Source organism: Vigna umbellata, chromosome 1, assembly GCF_029865625.1.
Source record: "Vigna umbellata cultivar VRB3 chromosome 1, Vumbellata_1.0, whole genome shotgun sequence".
Classification (NCBI taxonomy): domain Eukaryota; kingdom Viridiplantae; phylum Streptophyta; class Magnoliopsida; order Fabales; family Fabaceae; genus Vigna; species Vigna umbellata.
In genome coordinates this window covers 93135911-93154585 of record NC_142165.1, presented here as the reverse complement: position 1 = coordinate 93154585, position 18675 = coordinate 93135911, and the positions used below count along the sequence as shown (strand labels likewise).

The following is an 18675-nucleotide window of genomic DNA, read 5'->3' as shown; positions in this document are numbered from 1 at the left end:
TTTAAAAATTAATTAAACACTCATGTTGGGAGTGAAATTTGTTTAGATTTGAATTATAGAAAGTTTGTAATTTTTTTTTATTTAAAAAAAATGTAATTAAGTGAGCTAGTAAACCAACCCGTTTACCCACCAACTCGTGGTGGGTCGGACCAGGTTTGAATTTTTCTAGTTCACTAATAAATGAACAGGGTTGGGTTGACTCATCAAGTGACTAACCTATGGTGAACCAGACTGAGTCGGACTGAGTGACTCTTTAACATCCCTAGTTTTAGGTCTCACATACCATCTAGTCACCCTATAATTCACTTTATCATGATAGGATCAAGACCATGTAGTTTGGTATGATCGATTATAGATATTGTTTGATGATATCGTGATAGATGCAATGTTTATAATGTCCAATTCAATATGTAAATATGGATTTGAGTCTAGTATAATTAGATAATGAGGATTACCTTTTTGTTACTTGTATAAGTAAATGTTCAATTTTGGCTTTATGTTATTGGATAGTATGTTATTCAAAAATTTGATTTACGCATGTTTAAAATTTTCATTAGCTTACATTTTTCTCTTTTGATGTTTTTGTCTTGTCTTCATTTTACAATTATCATTATAATGATATCAGCAAATTAATATAAGAGATGTTAAATCATAAAAAAATAAAATCAAGTAGAAATTACTATGTTTTATTAACGTATGTGTTTACCAATATCTTAATTGGGTGTTGGCCAGTTAAAAATTATATTTCTGAAAATATTTAAAAACACAAATTATAACTATACTTTATATTTATATTTGTGTATATGTCTTGCATATGTTTGATCGGGCTAATTAATATTGATAGTGTATAAATTCTAAATATAAAATTTCTTTATTTTTTTTATTGTATATATGCTAATATTATATGAATTTAAATATTAGGAAACTTGAAATTAATGTATTCATCAAATCAAATTTCAATTGCAATGTCATAAATACATGTTGGCACATACTCTTAAAAAAACTTATCAAAATATAATCACATCTTGGTATTCATAATTCAGTTTTTTGGAGACTAGTTTTAGACCGTGATTTTTCTTTTTCATGTAAAAATTTGGTGGAAATTTAATTTATGGAGACTAAGTTCTGATAAGGTTTTTCGTTTTTTTTAAAGAAAAAATTTAGAAAATCATAAACAAAACTTATATGTAAGTAGATTTATTAATGAAAGTATGTAATATACGGAATAGTATATACATGGAGAAGTTAACACTATGTCAAAATTAACTTAATGCTTTTATTAAAATTATTTTGAATTAAAAAAATCAATACATTAGTTGGAATTGTTAAAATTTTAGGATGTGGGTTTAAATAAATTTATAATTGAATATATTTATTAAGTTTACATGAAAGTAATAAACGAGTAAATATAAACATTAAAGTAAATAGTTATTTATTTATCTGCGCGTAAGAAGATAAGATGACATATCCTCATATCAACAGTTTAGTGATGTCCACTTATCAGGCTTCATTAATATGAAATTTCAATTACCTTTATTGATAATTATAGTTATCGATACATTTAAAGGTTTGTAGAAAAAAATTATGTCTTTTATATGTCAACAGCATACACGCATTACTGTTGTTATTAATTGTTATTCTTTGTATTTTAATTTTGACTTTTCATTATTCATAAAATCTTAATTAATGACATCAATGTTTTTAATACTAATTTCAAAGTTGCATTTTTTGTCATTCACTAAAAATAACTGCTATTATATTAAAGAGTTTAAGGGCATATTTATATTATTAACTTAAATCATACATTTAAATTTTTAGTTTTTTATTAAATAATTTACTTTACAATTGTATAACTTAATATATATTTTTAAATCATAATGTTTTATTTTATAATTGTTCGTATTTCTTTTTAAGTTGTACTTGTCAGAACCCTTAAAACCCCAACTTAGTGGAGTACATGTGTAAGTGAAAGGGGTGTCTGAAATTCAGAAAGTGGAAGACAGGTGTGTGATGCAGATTAAACAAACGGTTTTGACGGTAGGAGTAAAACTTAAACTTTCAAATTTTCGTGCCACTTCTTTGTATGCACCCTTCATCTTCAACCTTCTGAATCTCCTCCTTCTCTCTACCATCTCCACCTCTCTAAGAAATTCTCATCTTTTCTTCTTCCGATCACCCCTCAGGAACCGTTTGAACTCTCCCTGCGTCAAGGGCTTTCGTTTAAACCGATCGAGTTGTGGTTCTAAGCCGGTGAGTTACTTTCTCCTTAGCACGTTCGTTTCATTTCACATGCAAACCTAGATTTCTGGTTGCATGAGTGGACCATCTTATTCTGAGTATTTCTGGTCTTCTATTTGGTTTAGTTTCTTAAAGCGTGACTGTAGAACGCTGAGGTCCCTGGTAAAGGTGAATCATATTTTGCATCTGTGAGCGTTCGGCTACGTTTAGAGGTAAGGAAAGCTTATATAATTTGATTAAGATTCTTGTTCTGAATGGTTGTATGTTTGTATGATACTTTGTTTAATTATTTGATGAATATGAAATATTCGTGTTACTGCATGTTTGGATGTGTGGGTGGATGAGTGATAAATGATGTGAACTGAGTGGAAATAGGGTTTGATCTTCAAACTGCAGTATTCTGAGTAAATTCTGTAATTGTGGTCGAGCGTCATTCGTGATTGTTCGATTCTTCATGGAAGTGTAAGGTCTTAACTGAATTCTCATGTTTTAGGGATATTGTCTGAGAGTCACTATGTAATACTCTGCAAAATTATCTAAACTGTAACTGAGAGTCAGTATTGACCGTTCGATTTTCCTTTGAGTGTCCGTCTAAACTAAGTTCTTATTCTGTAGAGAATTTAGTTAATGGCGATCGTTTTATATTATGAGGTATATGTAAATGAGCGTTCGGTCTAAGTATAGTTCTTCTTTATGCTTCCTAAACAGTTTAGTTAATGTATTCTATAATACGTAAAGTCGTAGATATTATCGTTATTTTTCATTAAAAACAAGTGTGGCGTAATTGTATATATATTCTTTCATTTTTATTTAAGTTTAGTAGTGTTCGGTCTTGAACCAAGCGTTCGGTCTCAGTAGCGCTCGTTCTTGATAAGTGCTTGGTCTTGGACCAGTCAATAGTGTTCGGTTTCTACAGTGCTCGGTCTTAAACCAAGCGCTCGGTCTCGTCTCAGTAATCTATTATTACCGTTTTTAAAATAATAGTGTTCATTTCTTCATAGTATCTCGTCAGTTATTAGTATTTGGTGTCAAACAATATCAGTCTCTTTAATGTTAGTCTCATACTAAAAGCTAAGTACAAATAATGTTCGTTTCTTCATGGTGTCTCATCAGTTATTAGTATTTGGTGTCAAACAGTATTGGTCTCTAAATGGTGTTTGACCTAGAGTCTTAGTACTCGGCCTAGACTTCGTGGCGTTCGGTTTGAACTTTTATGGTCAGTTCATTGAAGCGGATCAATTTGTAAATAGCACTTTGTCATGTTATTTTATGAGGAGTGTTATTCCATTCGGACTTGTGCTATGATGAGAAAGTGTGATCTTATTTTTGTTGAATATGTTGATGATGAAGTATAATGAAAATTGAAATGTGATACAAATGAAATAGTTTGGTTATGAAAGAGTATTACAGGGAGGAATATCTCATAAAGTGGTTATTGAATGGTGAAGTATGAATGTGGGCAAAGCTTAGCTGGCGTTTATCCTGATATTCCGTGATTACTCATTTTCACGTAGAGAGGAGTAAGTCATGTATGAGAATGGCAGGAGGTCCTAGTCCATAAGGTTAACTTGGACGGAACGGATTAACCTCGGGTGGCAGCTGTTGAGGGTATCCCAGTTACTACATCACCCGGGTGCACGAACGTCGTAGTTACACAGAATTCATACAGTCCGGATAGTCAGAGGCAAATGGTCGGTCTTTGCATGTCATGATGTATGAATTATGATTTGGTTGTTGTTTGATTTAATCATGAAAATTGTATGTTTTATTGAATTAATTAAATTACATAAGCTTACCCTATTTATTTGTCTTGTCCGTGTTGTGCATTCGGTTGGTTGTCATGTTGCAATGATCATCCGTATGGTTGTGAGCAGAAGGAGAAGAGTTGCTGGAAGAAGCATTGGAAGAGGTGAAAGTGAAGACTGAACCTTAGGACGTTCGGTCAATTGTTGGCCTCTTCTTTTGTAGATAGCGTTCGGTATAAATTTATTTTGAAAACCGTTCGTTCTAGTTGTAGCCATTGTACAGTTTTAACTCCCTGCTAGTTTGTAAGGCCGTTCGGTCATAACTGTACGTATTATCTTTTTTAAGACTAATCTGTAATATTATTAATATGTGATTATTCTCTTATATGGTTGTATACTGTATTTTTGGGATGTTATTACTCAAATAAAAGGAAAGTGAAAAGATGTTATTTTATTAACAATCATATCAACATAATTTTAATAACAATATTAAGTTAATATATTATTGAATTTTTTATATTGGATGTATTATATAATTAACTTAATAAACATATTTAATTATAAATTTATTTAAATCCTTAAATTTTTTAATGACATTGTTAAATATTAACAATTTTAGTTAATACCTCCACTATTTTAATTCAATATAATTTTAATACAGTTATTGAATTAATTTAATATATTATTAAATTTTTCATGTGTATATTGTTCCAATATTATTTAATCAGCCAAGTTAACTTATTAAAAAGTTTAAATTAATTTAATACTTTATTAAAGTTTCCCTTATATAATTTTAGTTCTTAAAATTATATAAATTCTTAAAATATTTATTGTATTTGTAAAATACTGTCTTTGTATTCAATTTATTATTTTTTAATTTGATTTTTTTCTTTATTTTTCTATTTGAAAAAAAAAAAACTTAGTTAGAATCTGATTTTTCGCTGACTTCAATCAAAACTTAGTTGACGAGACATTCAAAACAGCTGGAAACTAAATTTTGTCAGGGAAAACTTGGTCAATATAACAGTTAAACTTGTAATATTTATTTTTATCTTTATATTTGTTGAAAATAATTAATACAATTTTATACTTTTTTATTCAATATAAAATTTTTGTTTGTTAAAAAAGTTAATATGGTATCAGTTGATGTCTATATTATTTACACGAAGAGATATTGTCTAAAGTGATTGAATTATTTAATATGACACCAATTATTTCCTTTCATGTTTTATTTACATAAAGAACGATGATGATAATCATAATAATAATAATAATAATAATAATAATAATAATGTAAATGATATGTATCATTGTTAAGTTATTCAAAGTCACATCAACTTTTTATTATTAAGTGTCAATACTAATTCAATAAAAACAATCCTATCGATTTTTTTTAGCAAATATAAAGACCATATTAAATAAAAAAATTAAAAAACTATATTAAATAGTTTCTAATAAATATTGATAACTATTACAACAAAATTTAAATACGATGGAAATGTTTGAAGTTTTATACTGAGCAAATTAGCCATATGAATAAAAAAATAAGAAAAATTATAACATTTAATAATATTAATTAGCTTGAACATATTATATTATCTTAGTTGTTTATATTATTGTCTAATTTACTTTTCGTGTCTTAAATGTATGTACACAAATTTTCTTTTAAAAAATCCATCACTACAAGATTTCCTCCATATTTTAAATATAGAAGTATAATTTAATTTAATACATTTGTGGTTTGTGTATATATAGAATATAAATAATGAAGGGTGGTGAATTGATGAATTACAATGTGAAAATTTTGAGATGTTATAAAAAATGTTTAAATTTTGAGACTCAGTAGGAATAACTGGTTTTGTGAATAAACAAAAGAAAAAAGTTTTAACACCTAATAATATTATGTTTATATAATTTATTTTTCACGTTTATCTTAATTCTACAGTTATTTATCACTGTATATTATTATCTAATTTAGTTTTCACGTGTCTTATATTAAATATACGCGCGTAATTTTTCTTTTTAAGAAAATATATCTTTTAAAAAAATTTATCTCTAATTTAAACTTAAAATTAAAATTTAATTTAATGCATTTATTTTTTTTATACAAAAATAAAACTACTAATCACTAAATCAGAATAAACATGATCAAAGATTGAAAAAGTACTATGTGATTTTTTATAAAGTCCATTCATTTCTTACCGACAGGGTGAGTGGTATAAATATTGACAATTTACACATGTAGAATTATCATAAAAGTAAATTCAATATTAATCACGCAAAACTAAATACCAGCATTACTCAGGTCTAATTTTATAAATTCATTGTCCTTTTCTTTACATATATTTATTTAAATTTAATATTTAATTCATTAAGTGATTTTAAAAAAGGGCCACTCTTATATTATACTCTAGGTGTTTCTTTTCTGCATAAATTTTTACTTTTCTTCACCGGTCCATATTTTTCATATCTTTAAATAACATTTTTCTTTTTCATCTTAGAAATTAATAATCTTAAATTATTTGAATTAAATCAATTTATAAGATACGTATTTAATTATTTCTGTTTATTTTTTATTTCTTGTTTAATTTTTATCATGTAATAATATCTGATATTCAATGCTAAATGTTGAATTGCTTATTAATTTATTTAGTAATCTAACACATATATATTGTTTTGTTTCATTTAATCCATTGTTTTGTTTCATATAAAGAAATGTCTTTTGTCATTGAGTTTTTTTTTTCCATGAAATTTTTAATTAATAATAATGCTGATATTTATGTAATTTTAATTTATGTTTTCATACTTGACAGGAAAAAGGTATATTTATCTTTTTAATGGTTGATAATATATATATATATATATATATATATATATATATATATATATATATATATATATATATATATATTTTTTTTTTTTTTTTTTTCATTTTACTAATAATTAGTATAATATGTGGCGGAAAAATACCCATACCATAAGGAAGTAAGTGTACAAATTTATCTTTTTTTCATCCCTGGTAGTAGACAAAAAAGTGCTTAGTTGATTCAACAATTGGAATATTCAAAACTAGGTAAGTGAACAAGTATGTTGTTTTTTAACTTCCGTAACTGAATAAGTGATTATTTGGTTTGAAATAAACAAACAGAGTGAGAAGAAACCCATGTGAGGTAGCAATCGACTAAATAGGAAAACCCTCATTTTACATTAGGAATATTCCAAATGATTCCCAATGATTCCATTTTTATATATAATTATTATTTATTTAATAATCAATTCACGATTTTTAATGAAACTAATTAAAAAATAGTTCATAAGCATTTTATTCATGAAATTGTGTATGGGATGTGCCGCTGCTCCATCCAACAACAAAAGTTCGACTTTTATTTTCGTCAAAAGCTGTTTAAACGCGCTTTTTTTTTCATCACGTCAAACAAAATTAGCCTACAAACTCTGTTTAAATTATTATTTTTCTTAATTTCAGTTGAACTGATCTGACTCAATTCCTTAACTATTTTCCAAACAAACACGATCAACTAGCGTTTCCAACTTTACAACAGTTCAGACAAGAACGGCGTGAATTTCTAAATTAAACAATATATTTTTCAAAAAAAAGTAACATATATATTTATTTATGTAAATAGATATGAAAGGTAATAAATATGCCATCATCACAAAGATACATACAGAGCATAAGACAGTATCTTTTTCTTTCTCGCTCTTTCTCTACATCTCCGCGTATCCCAAGTTTCTCTCTCTACCTCCTCCTCCAAACTCACTCTCGTATGCCCATTTTCTGAACACGCTTTTCGAGAGGGTCAGTTTCTTTTCCATCTTTTCCGCCGTGCTTCGATTTGTGCTCATTTTTGCTCTGTGAGGATTCCACTATTTTTGTTTTTTTCGAGTTTCTATTGTTTTGATTTAGACGCCCCTGTCTTTGATGGGGTTTTGGGAGGGGAAAAAGGAAGGACAATGTGGGTTTCATGTTGTTGTGGTTTTTCTTTTCTTTTGATGAACAATTAGGCTTGAGGGCTTTTTTTTTTTTATTTCTTTCATTTTTGCTTTTTTGACATATTGTTTGTTTGTTGATCTTCTTGACTCCTTTTTTACGCTGTGATTTCCAGATTATGGAAATAAAGTAATAATTTTGGCTTGTGTCACGTGTCGATGGGATTATGTGATGTTGATTGTTCTCTAAGTTTTGAGGATTATTTCATCTTGCTTGGGATAAATCCGAATTCAAGTCAATTTTTTTATTTCTTGATTACTCAATATGTTTGTTATTTGCCCCTTTTGCTTCTTATGGTTCTAACTTGTTTTTGAAAAAGTCTTTGTCAATAATTACATAAATTATGTCTCTTTGTGACACCTAAGCTCATAACCTTCAGTTGTTAATTATGAATTATTGCTTCTGACATAGAGTATTGGGACATTGTTTTAGTTTTCCCGTTATTTCTTTTAGTTTTTTTTAATAACTTCTAGTTTTTTAGTTAATCTACCCTGCATTATTGTAGGGTTGAATTGTTTATTTATTATTATATATCGTGGTGTTTCAATTGGGTTGGAATGGTTAAGATGGTTTTGATGATATATATATTTTAGGTAAGTTTGAGCGCTGGTCCTGTACCGTGCTTCCTTACCTGCATTTCATCCATAAATGGGCTGTTTCGTCTCTCGGCCTAGAAGAAAGTTTCCTGCACAGGAGAAGACAGTAACTCTTGCATCAGAAACTGCTTGTAAGTTGATCAACACTTCCAGAGAAATGATGCAAAGCTTATATTCTTGTACAATCATGTGTGACTTTTTTCTTGAATTATAACTGTATTTCTTTATGAGGAGTTTCCTTTTGTGAATTTACTTTTGACCTTGCACTCTTGCTTGACGAATCTCTGTAAGGGCTTGCTGTTATGATTGTATGTTTCCAGCGCCTGTGAGGTTTTGGGAATGGGAAAGATTGCAAATTTGTGACAAACGTTTATTGTTGAAAGTGGGCGAATGTGGAGCTCTAGAAACGGGCTATTCCCCTTGGTCATACCAAATCTTATTCAATCTTAATTTTGGCTACATTTAGATGAAAAGGCCATGCTCTGTCAAATTGCTGCATTTGTGGGTATATAAATGTACGGCAATAATATAAATTTTAGTTATTCTGTACTAGTGAAGTAAATCGAAGAAAATGTTGTTGGTCGCTTGCAAATAAAGAAGAACCTCTCATCTTCTCTGTTAAATTAGATTCGCAAAGTCTTCCTTTAGTTTCGATCTTTCTGTCACTAACTTAAGCAGAAAAGCCTCTTTTTTCTTCCATTTGCTACAAACTTTTCTATTATTTGAAACGCAACAATAAATTTGCAAATTTAAGTAATGAAATTGGAGTGAGTTGTCAGTTTATTGTGTCATTGTATCAATTGAAATGGATGCAATAGTTGTCTTGGGGTCTGTTACCAGTCAATTATTTAGAACAATGTTTCCATCTAGTGATGCATTTGGTATAAAACTATTGCCTATTTCTCCATATTTATATGTTCTAATTTAAACTTGTGTATATTTTTGGTTTTCCATTTCCCAGTTACTGTTAGTGAGGTTGAAGCACTGTATGAGCTTTTTAGGAGCATCAGCAGTTCTGTTATCGATGATGGACTGATAAGCAAGGTACTACGTAGATATTTGTTTTTTTTTTCATTTTCTATTATCTGCGATAAGTTGTTTTATGAAGATTGGTAATTTTTATTGTTTGTAGTTATATTATGACATCTCTTGCAACGAGTACTTTGTCACGAGAGATTTGGTCATATATTTGCATTTGTAATTTTGTCAAGAATTTAATTCGTGTTTAACTTCAGTTTGGGATATTCCAATTATTCAATTATGTGTAATATAAGGACAAACGGTTGCTATTTTCTTAATGATGTTTCCAGGCATGAATGATCTGAATAGAATATCACTTTTGTTAAGCTTTTCTTTCATATATTTTATAAAAAAAAGCTTCATTTATATTATTGTTCTAAGCCAACTTGTTCTCACATGGAATTCGGTGTCCATATTGTGGCTTTGGATAATCTTTCTTTGCAGGAAGAATTTCAATTGGCAATCTTCAAAAACAAGAAAAAGGAGAACATCTTTGCAACTCGGGTACTATAAACATCCTACTTATCTTGCTTTTACTCTCTTGATAGTAGTAGTATGCTAGAATGACTAATGTTTCTTGCAAGCATTTGTGGATGACTATAGACTGTCAATAAGAAATCGTCGTTGTAATCTCTGGATCAGCAATTTGCAATAAAAGTAGGGTATTAAAGAAATTTTCTGTTTCTATTTCATCTTCTGAAAGAATCTCACTAGATTTACCTTTCAGCATATGCCTGTAACATTTATTGTGAACCATGTGCTTCCATCTAGCTTTTTATCAAATTTATGTATGTAGATTATATTTGATTATGTCACTGTCATTCTCGGGGCATTTCTATGAAGTAATCCTTCATTTGACTAGATTTCCATTGATACGGTCCGTGCAGATCTTTGATCTCTTTGATGTCAAGAAGAAGGGAGTCATTGACTTCGAAGACTTTGTTAGATCGCTCAATGTTTTCCATCCAAATGTGTCATTAGAAGACAAGATAGCCTGTAAGTCAATAGTCAAATCCTCAACCCAGTTTATCCTAAATTCCTTACGGCGTGATCTAGTTATTCTGATACATTAGGTCGACTGGTACCTTGTTTCAGTTTCATTTAGGCTCTATGATTTGCGCAATACTGGCTTTATAGAGCGTTCAGAGGTAAGACGGTGATTTTTAATTCATCTGTCTTCATGCTAACTAAGTGCTCATTGCTACAATACAAAATAAGTGCTAACCTACGCATAGATAAGGTCTTTGCAGCGATGTGATGATTTGCATTTTGGTTTGGTGTATTTTGTCGTGGCATCCATTTGCACGCCTCTGCATTACTGTCATGTAATTAGAATGGGCTTATTCATTTTTTTTTGTGGTTTCAGGTTAAAGAAATGTTAATTGCACTTCTTTATGAATCGGACATGAAGTTGGCAGATGATGTCATAGAAACAATTCTGAACAAGGTGACTTATGCCTATTATGGATATCTTGTATGCATTATGGAAAAAAAATATATTATTTGTTACCATGTTGTATGTTGTCTATTTTTAGCATCAATTATCAGGAAGTAAATAAAAGTCTTGAGCCTGTCATCGGATTTTTTTTGTCTAGACTTTCTTGGAAGCTGACCTAAACGAAGATGGGAAAATAGACATGGAGGAGTGGACAAATTTTGTTGCTAAGAATCCATCACTATTAAAAATCATGACCCTACCTTATCTGAGGTATGTGCTGAATTAATTTTATGGTACATCTGAATTTACTTTCATACATATTTTTTATATTCTGGATATGCGATAATTTGTTAATCCTGAAAATGCAGGGACATAACAACTTCTTTCCCAAGTTTTATTTTTAACTCTAACGTGGATGAAGTTGCTGCATAAAGTACAGAAGCTTTTAGGTTATGGGATTGGTGGGAAGATTGGATGTATTGTGTAAGAGTGAAATATAGGGAGAGCTTTATTTGATTAGTCAAGTTAGCCTTACTCGGTAAATTGTAAATGAAGTTGGCATTAAATTTTTCTAGTCACATATCATGCTAGTGCTTGCTTGGAGAACCTTTATTTTTTAATAGAGATGTTTGACAAGAATTGCAATGAAAAACCAACAGCTTGTGGAATCCAAAAGTCCTACAAGTGTGTTCAGGTTGGAAGATCAGCAAACTGAACTTAAAGGTCTGTTTAGAAATTAGAATCAAATTCGTATGACTAGTAAAACCTTAATGAAATCATGAAGGGTAGCGTGACATTAATTTGACGGAAATGATTAATATTTTAATTGTCAATGATCAATTGGTCCGGTTTTTTCAATGAAAATTAACACAAATATAGTTTACAAATTTTAATATGCAATAGTAATTTAATGCAAAAAGTAATAATCTTTTTAATTTATCATTATAGATATTAGATAATTTATTAGAAATTTATAAAATATGCATATAATTCGTCTGTAAAAAAATAACGGGTAAAAGAGATTAGAAATGGTAGAAAAAACAAAGACAGAATTTTGCTGTGGTAAAAATCTGAAGAAAAGTAAAAGGAAATCGTGTTCGATTAAAAATGAAAAATACGTCAGGATGATGCAGTTCCAAAATCAACTATTGAAAAATTGTATATGGTATTTTATTTTAGGTTTAATTGCTTGCATTGTCCACAGTTTGGCTGTAACGTGTCAAGTTAGTCCATCTTTTTAAAAAAGTTTCAATTACGTCCAAACTTGGTTTAAAAGTGTCAATTTTGTCTAAACGTATGTAAAATTTGCTTCAATCAAGTCCCTTCCGTTAAATCCCATGAACGGACGTTAATTTTTTTTTTCTCTCCTCTGCTTCTCTGCTCTACTGCTCTGCTGCTCCTTTAGTAAAATGTTTTTCACTTATATTTAATATTTACATAAATTAAATCATGATCATGATGTAACTAAATGATTTTATCTAAATTATTATTCCACTTTTTTTTTACCAATATGCTACATATGATTTATTAATAGAGAATTGTGCCTGTTAATTGAAAGAAAAAATTAAAGTTATACAGTATCTATTAATTAAAATATGTGTGTATTTTAAATTAAAATAATTTTATTAATCTCAAATATAAATATCTATCTTATATTTTATTATCTTAAAACTATTTTAGTAAATAAATTAATTAATAAATTATTTTAAATATATATGATTTATTCTATTATCTTATATATATTTTTAATATACTTTTTAATGACGATAAATTATATATATATAATTAACACAAAACGTATAATTCTTTTTTAAAGAAAATGAAAATATGTAGAAATAGTTCAACCAATATTATACCAAAATAAATAATTTTGTAAATACCTTTTTAGTTAAAGAACAGAAAAATGAATTATTTGATTTTTAGATAATAGTTTACTACGAATTATAATATTTTAATTATATTTATTGTTATTATTTTAATATAATATTTTACTACGAAAAACAATTATCGAATGAAGCAGAAAATGGGTGTGAAAAGAATACTTTTTGTTTAGATTTAGTTTTCATGTTTTTGTAAGATAAACTAAAACCAAGTATAAATATATGAGAAATGAGAGTTTCATCCACAATCATTACTCTGTGCAGAAGTTCTGTATAACTTAGTCCACGTATACTGTTTTTTTCATTTAATATATATGCATAATATTTTCAAATTTTCTAATAATTGCTTAATGTATTATTTTATATTTTATATTATCATTATATTATTTTATAATGTCCAGAGGAGCAGAGCAGAGAAGCAGAGGAGAGAGAACTAAAAAATTAACTTCCGTTTTTGGTGAATTTAACGGAAGGGACTTGATTGAAGCAAATTTTACATACGTTTGGACGAAATTGACACTTTTAAACCAAGTTTGTACGTAATTGAAATTTTTTTAAAAAGATGGACTACTTTGACACGTTGCAGCCAAACTAGGGACAATGCAAGCAATTAAACCTTTATTTTATTATTTGATGAAAAATGGGAAGCAAAGGGACAGAATGAATTTTGATAAGACAGAATGACCTCAACTGCCGATGGTGTGTCTGGTTGGTTTCCTTTCGTGAAGAGTCAAACTAAATTAATATCATCTTTGATTGACTTTAGATCCAACGTTCCTAAACTATGATTTAAGTGAAAGCTATAAAAAACCAGCTTTTTGTCCAAATTATGATATGAAGTTTTCAAATACAAAATTAAAATTAAGGATTAATATCCTATTTTATTTCCAGTTTTGTTGAATAATATCAATTTAGTCATTCATTTTTAGAACTGTCAAAATGGGTCACAATTCGTGATCAATCCGGTCGGGTTGGGTTTGAAAAAATTGTACTTTTTTTTTTATGTGGGTCAGATTTCAACCCGACTCATTTAAACCCGACTTATACAGGTTGAACCCGTGGTGGGTCGGATTGGCCCACCAACCCACCTACTTAATTTTATTTTATTAAAATTTAATTTTAATTTTATAAGACAATATTTATTATTTTGTTTTTGCTTGAAAAAATTATTTAAGTTTCTTATTTTTAAAAATAATTAAACACTTATCTTGGGAGTGAAATTTGAGAGTGAAATTTGTTTAGATTTGAATTATAGAAAATTTGTAATTATTTATATTTAAAAAAATTGTAATTAAGTGAGTCAGTGAGTCAACCCGTTTACCCACCAACCCGTGGTGGGTCGGGCCGGGTTTGAATTTTTCTGGTTCGCTAATAAATGAATCGGGTTGGGTTGGCTCATTAAGTGACCAACCCGTGGTGGGCCGAGTCGGGTCGGGTCGGGTGACCCGTTTTGACAGCTCTACTCATTTTAAAAGTGTTTGAAATTGGTCCTCACTTACTAAATTTTGCATCAATATTATTCTTTCCGTTAAATAAAAATAAACATTGTTAATAGATTGATGATATGGCAGAATATAGGAGTAGCGTGACACTTTTAAGTTGTATTCGTGGCGACTTTATTATTTTTTAATTAGTTTTGGTTTATCTGCGTCAATTATGAAATGGAGTTATGAAATGAAATGTTAAATGGCTTTTTCTTCCTCTTTCTCACACCATAGCCAAACATATTTGTATCTTCATCTTCTTCTTCCAACACCATGCCTCACCCACCCTCACCCTCTTTCCTTCTCTGTCATGAACAATATTCCTCTTTCTAATTGTTAAAAAAATAAAATTAATCAACCCCACTAAAACTGTATTAAAACATGTACCGGCATTGGTTTGTTTACAAGCTTAGTCTTAAGCAAGACTTGTACCTTTTCCCATCTTTTTAAAAGAAATATCTCGTTAAAATCCAAAGGGAACCAGAAAATTGTCTCAGATCCCGTTAAAAGCTCATGCCCCAACATTTATTCTTCTCAATTCTTTATAGAAACTCGAAAAAAATCCCGTTTATAAAGCGTAAGTTGCATCAAGATCTTCTCATTAGGCAGAAGATGGTGTTGGTGTTGTCAGAAAAAAGATGGATGCTTGCAAATTTGGACTCACTTGGATGATACAGAGCCCATTTGGTTACACTTTTGGCAACAGGCAGACAAAATGGACATGTTAAAAGGTCATGGAGCGACATCAACAAAATTTTGGTTTCATCAAACGCGGTTATGCCAGACAGTTTCACGTTCATCAACAAAATCAACATTCTCACCCCCAAATTGCGCAACCTGCACAAAAGATTCAAGAAACCCAATTCCCAGACCCAAATACCCAAGGAAAACCCCAATCGTAAGAACCAGATTCAAAAATCCCCAAATTCCAGATTTCATAAACCCTAGTCAGAAATAGAGCACAGGGAAAGAACAAAAGTCTTTTGCAAAGTCGAACCAGAGAAGGAGAAAACGAAAATCCGAAAAGGAACCCCAAGATTCCCCAAACGAAACCCCAAGCCAACACCATGCACTGCCACGAAAACACCCACTAACTAAGACCGTCACCGTTGTAGAGATGCCGACGAACAAACCCACACGTCATGGAGATGAGTCGCGTTTGAGCCACCGGACCTAGCCTCCCTTCCTGCGAAACGAACCACAGAATGGGAAGAAAAAGAAGGCTACTTTGCAAGATCAAAACAGCAGCGGAGATGAGGGACAAGAAAGGTGTCTCCCTTCTCTGCCAAAAACATTAATTATAAATAAAAGTGATTAAAAGGAAAACAATAATCCAAATTAATTATAATTAAAGCAAATACTAAACACGTCACCACCCATACGATTTAAAAAAATGGCACGTTATCAATATTTTCTGCCAGATCATCTATTATTAACGCCGTTTATTTTTATTTAACGGAAGGGACGATGTTGACGCAAACTTTAATAAGTGATGACTAATTTCAAACACTTTTAAAATAAGAAACTGAATTGACATTATTCAGTAAAACTGAGGATAAAATAGAGTATTAAACCTAAAATTAAAATGGATAAGCAAATGGATATAGTTTATAGCATAATCTTTTTGAGCATGGCTTTAATACTACGAAGTCATATATTAAAAGTTATCTATTATTATTATTATTGTGTTACATTAAAAGTGATCCAATAGTATTAATTTTAACATTTTATCTAAGATCTTTTATGTGTGGTAATTAAAGGGTATGTCTATTTTATAATGAATAAATAGAAACACAAAAAAAATGTCATGAGAGATAGAGCACAAGTAAGATGCTATTAAGAAAGTTGGTGTTGATTTGTTTCTTATTATGACTTCAGGTATGTTTATGTTTTTAGTTCTGATAATTAAAATGATAAATGGATTATAGTTTTTCATCAAATACTTAAGTTTAAATTTAGTTCTAACAATTAGTATAAGAGTCATTATCATAATGAATTATAAAATGTGTTTTTCGATTGACTTATTTTTTCATTATAATATTTTATATATTTGTAGCGTGTTTTCAAGATAAGATAATATTGATAATTAGATGGTTGGTTTATTTTGTTTTAAGATATATTTTGATATGAAATAAGGATATTTAAGTAGAACACATGTATATGTTTCAGAATATCACAAAAATTGTTTTTTTTATATTAGTGAAATCAATTAATCATGTCACAACTTTATATCTTGTGTTATTTTTTTATTTATATGTTTTGAGACTAATTAATTGAAACAACATATTACCAAAGTGATTTTTTGTGTAAATTATTTATTTCAAAATATAAAAAGATTATGAGTTTGAGATTTGTGTGGGGGTATTACTAGTATGTCTAAAGATGGATTAATATTATATGTGTATTGGTGGTGATAAATGTATAATGATCGTACAATTTTTGCATATAAATATTAAATCTTTCTAAAAATATTTCTATATGTTATTATTGTTAGCATTTTATTATTAGGAAAAAAATCAATGTAATTTTATCCAAAGTAAAATATTAATGTATTATCGATATCTTTAAATAATTTATTTGGACATTATTTTGGAACTTATATTTTGTTTGTTGTTCTCAATTTACTTACAAATTATCTTATCAATATTATTGTCAATATAAACTTTATTTCTATTTTGATAGAAATATAGTAATGGATTTTTACCTCATGTTAAGATAGATTCATTACACCTCTTACATAGGAGAGTATCCCTGAAAATAAGAAACAAATGAAAATGGGGAAAAAGTTAAATTGGATGAGTCTAATAATTATGAAAAAATCTATTTCAAAAACATTGAGACACAATTTGTGAAAAACATAAATATATAAATAAAGACAACATCAGAGTGTAGAAAAAAAATTAAGGAGGTATTTGCAAAAATTGAAAAAAAAAAGGTTTGTTAACAGTAAAAAGTTTGAGATATATATACATTTGAATTTTTTTTAAAGAAATATATAAATAAAGACAACATCAGAGTGTAGAAAAATCTCGTATATTATTTTAAAATTAAACGCACTTGAATTAAAACTCTATGAGGATCTACTAGTGCATTTAGTTTTGTTTATCTTGTGACAAAATTTGATCATTTAAAGTGAGTTATAATTCTAAAAAAAATACTTGGTCTCTAAATAAACTCATCTCGTAATATGTTCAAGAACATAAAAAGATTGAAGCAAGACAAAAAATGCCCATTTTGCTTACACTTTAGTAAAAAATAGTAAGAGACTAAAAAAAGCAAAATAACCGATATTTGTTCTTTTTCTTCATACTTATTAACTAATTTAGGTTTAATGTCTCAATAGATCCCTATTTTTCTTCCTACTTACTAACTTATTTTTTGGCGTCTCAATTGGGTCCTTATTTTTGTTAATTTGATGCAAATAAATTCTTTCCGTCAATTTCATCAACGGCGTTAATGAATGTGTGACGTGGCCTGAGGACAGTATTGACACGTGTAAGGCCACGTCACACATTCATTAACGTCGTTTGATGAAATTGACGGAAAGAATTTATTCGCATCAAATTAACAAAAATAAGGACCCAATTGAGACGGCAAAAAATAAAGGGACCTATTTCAAATTCTGAACAAAATTAGGAACCTATTAAGACATTAAACCACTAATTTATACAAGATCTTCTTGTTCCTCTAATCAATCTATTTCATACTTGGCTCACAGTCTAACATTTCACAAAGCATATAGAAAATTCAAATGTTTTTCTTCATTTTCTACCTATTATTTCTTCAGTCTAATTAACTGATATGTCACTAAACTTTTTATCCAAATTTCTTCACACAATGTGTTTCCAAACTGGATTGGTAACCATTCAGAGTGATAGTTGAAAATATATCATAAAAAATAATCTTTTTCAATTGATCCACTTCAAGTTTTATAATTTTTTTATTTTCATTCTTGCACTGAACGAATGATTTTTTCATCTTTGTATAAATGACCATAACTTTTACTGTATTCAAGAGACAAGGAAATATCTTTTCTAAAAAATTCATTTATTAAAATATGTTAATAATCCCATCTGTAGTATTTTATTTTAAAATCGTTATTTTCTATTTATTAAAAAATGTAAATCGTGAAAGATAATAATTAAATAAGAATATAATGATGTAGTTCGATTTTACGTTAAAAAAAATGTTTTCAAAAAACAGCAAAATGGGCTTTGTACGATTGGTCCAAAAGGCTTAAATGGACCTAGAAAAAGAGTTGGTGT

General features: G+C 28.9%; 1 protein-coding gene across 2 annotated transcripts; it reads left to right on the top strand.

Annotated features, from left to right (window-relative positions):
• Window positions 1–7642: 7642 nt before the first annotated feature.
• LOC124844887 (calcineurin B-like protein 9) lies at window positions 7643–11626 on the top strand. Of its 2 annotated transcripts, none has more exons than XM_088104803.1 (9): window positions 7643–7800; window positions 8586–8719; window positions 9550–9632; window positions 10053–10112; window positions 10496–10604; window positions 10704–10756; window positions 10975–11055; window positions 11204–11316; window positions 11415–11626. In XM_088104803.1, exons 2-9 carry the CDS (start codon window positions 8641–8643, stop codon window positions 11476–11478), a joined length of 642 nt encoding a protein of 213 aa, XP_087960929.1. In that variant the 5' UTR covers window positions 7643–7800; window positions 8586–8640; the 3' UTR covers window positions 11479–11626. The 2 variants fall into 2 exon arrangements, with proteins under 2 accessions (XP_087960929.1, XP_087960930.1); XM_088104804.1 differs by having other exon boundaries at window positions 7670–7856.
• The last annotated feature ends 7049 nt before the right edge of the window (window positions 11627–18675 follow it).

What these genes read in the sequence shown, in the direction of transcription:
- LOC124844887 (XM_088104803.1), top strand. Translation starts at nt 8,641, where the DNA reads ATGGGCTGTTTCGTCTCTCGGCCTAGAAGAAAGTTTCCTGCACAGGAG. An exon ending in TAGAAACAATTCTGAACAAG is followed by an intron (nt 11,056 to 11,203) that starts GTGACTTATGCC and finishes TTTTTTGTCTAG; the next exon opens with ACTTTCTTGGAAGCTGACCT. An exon ending in ATGACCCTACCTTATCTGAG is followed by an intron (nt 11,317 to 11,414) that starts GTATGTGCTGAA and finishes CTGAAAATGCAG; the next exon opens with GGACATAACAACTTCTTTCC.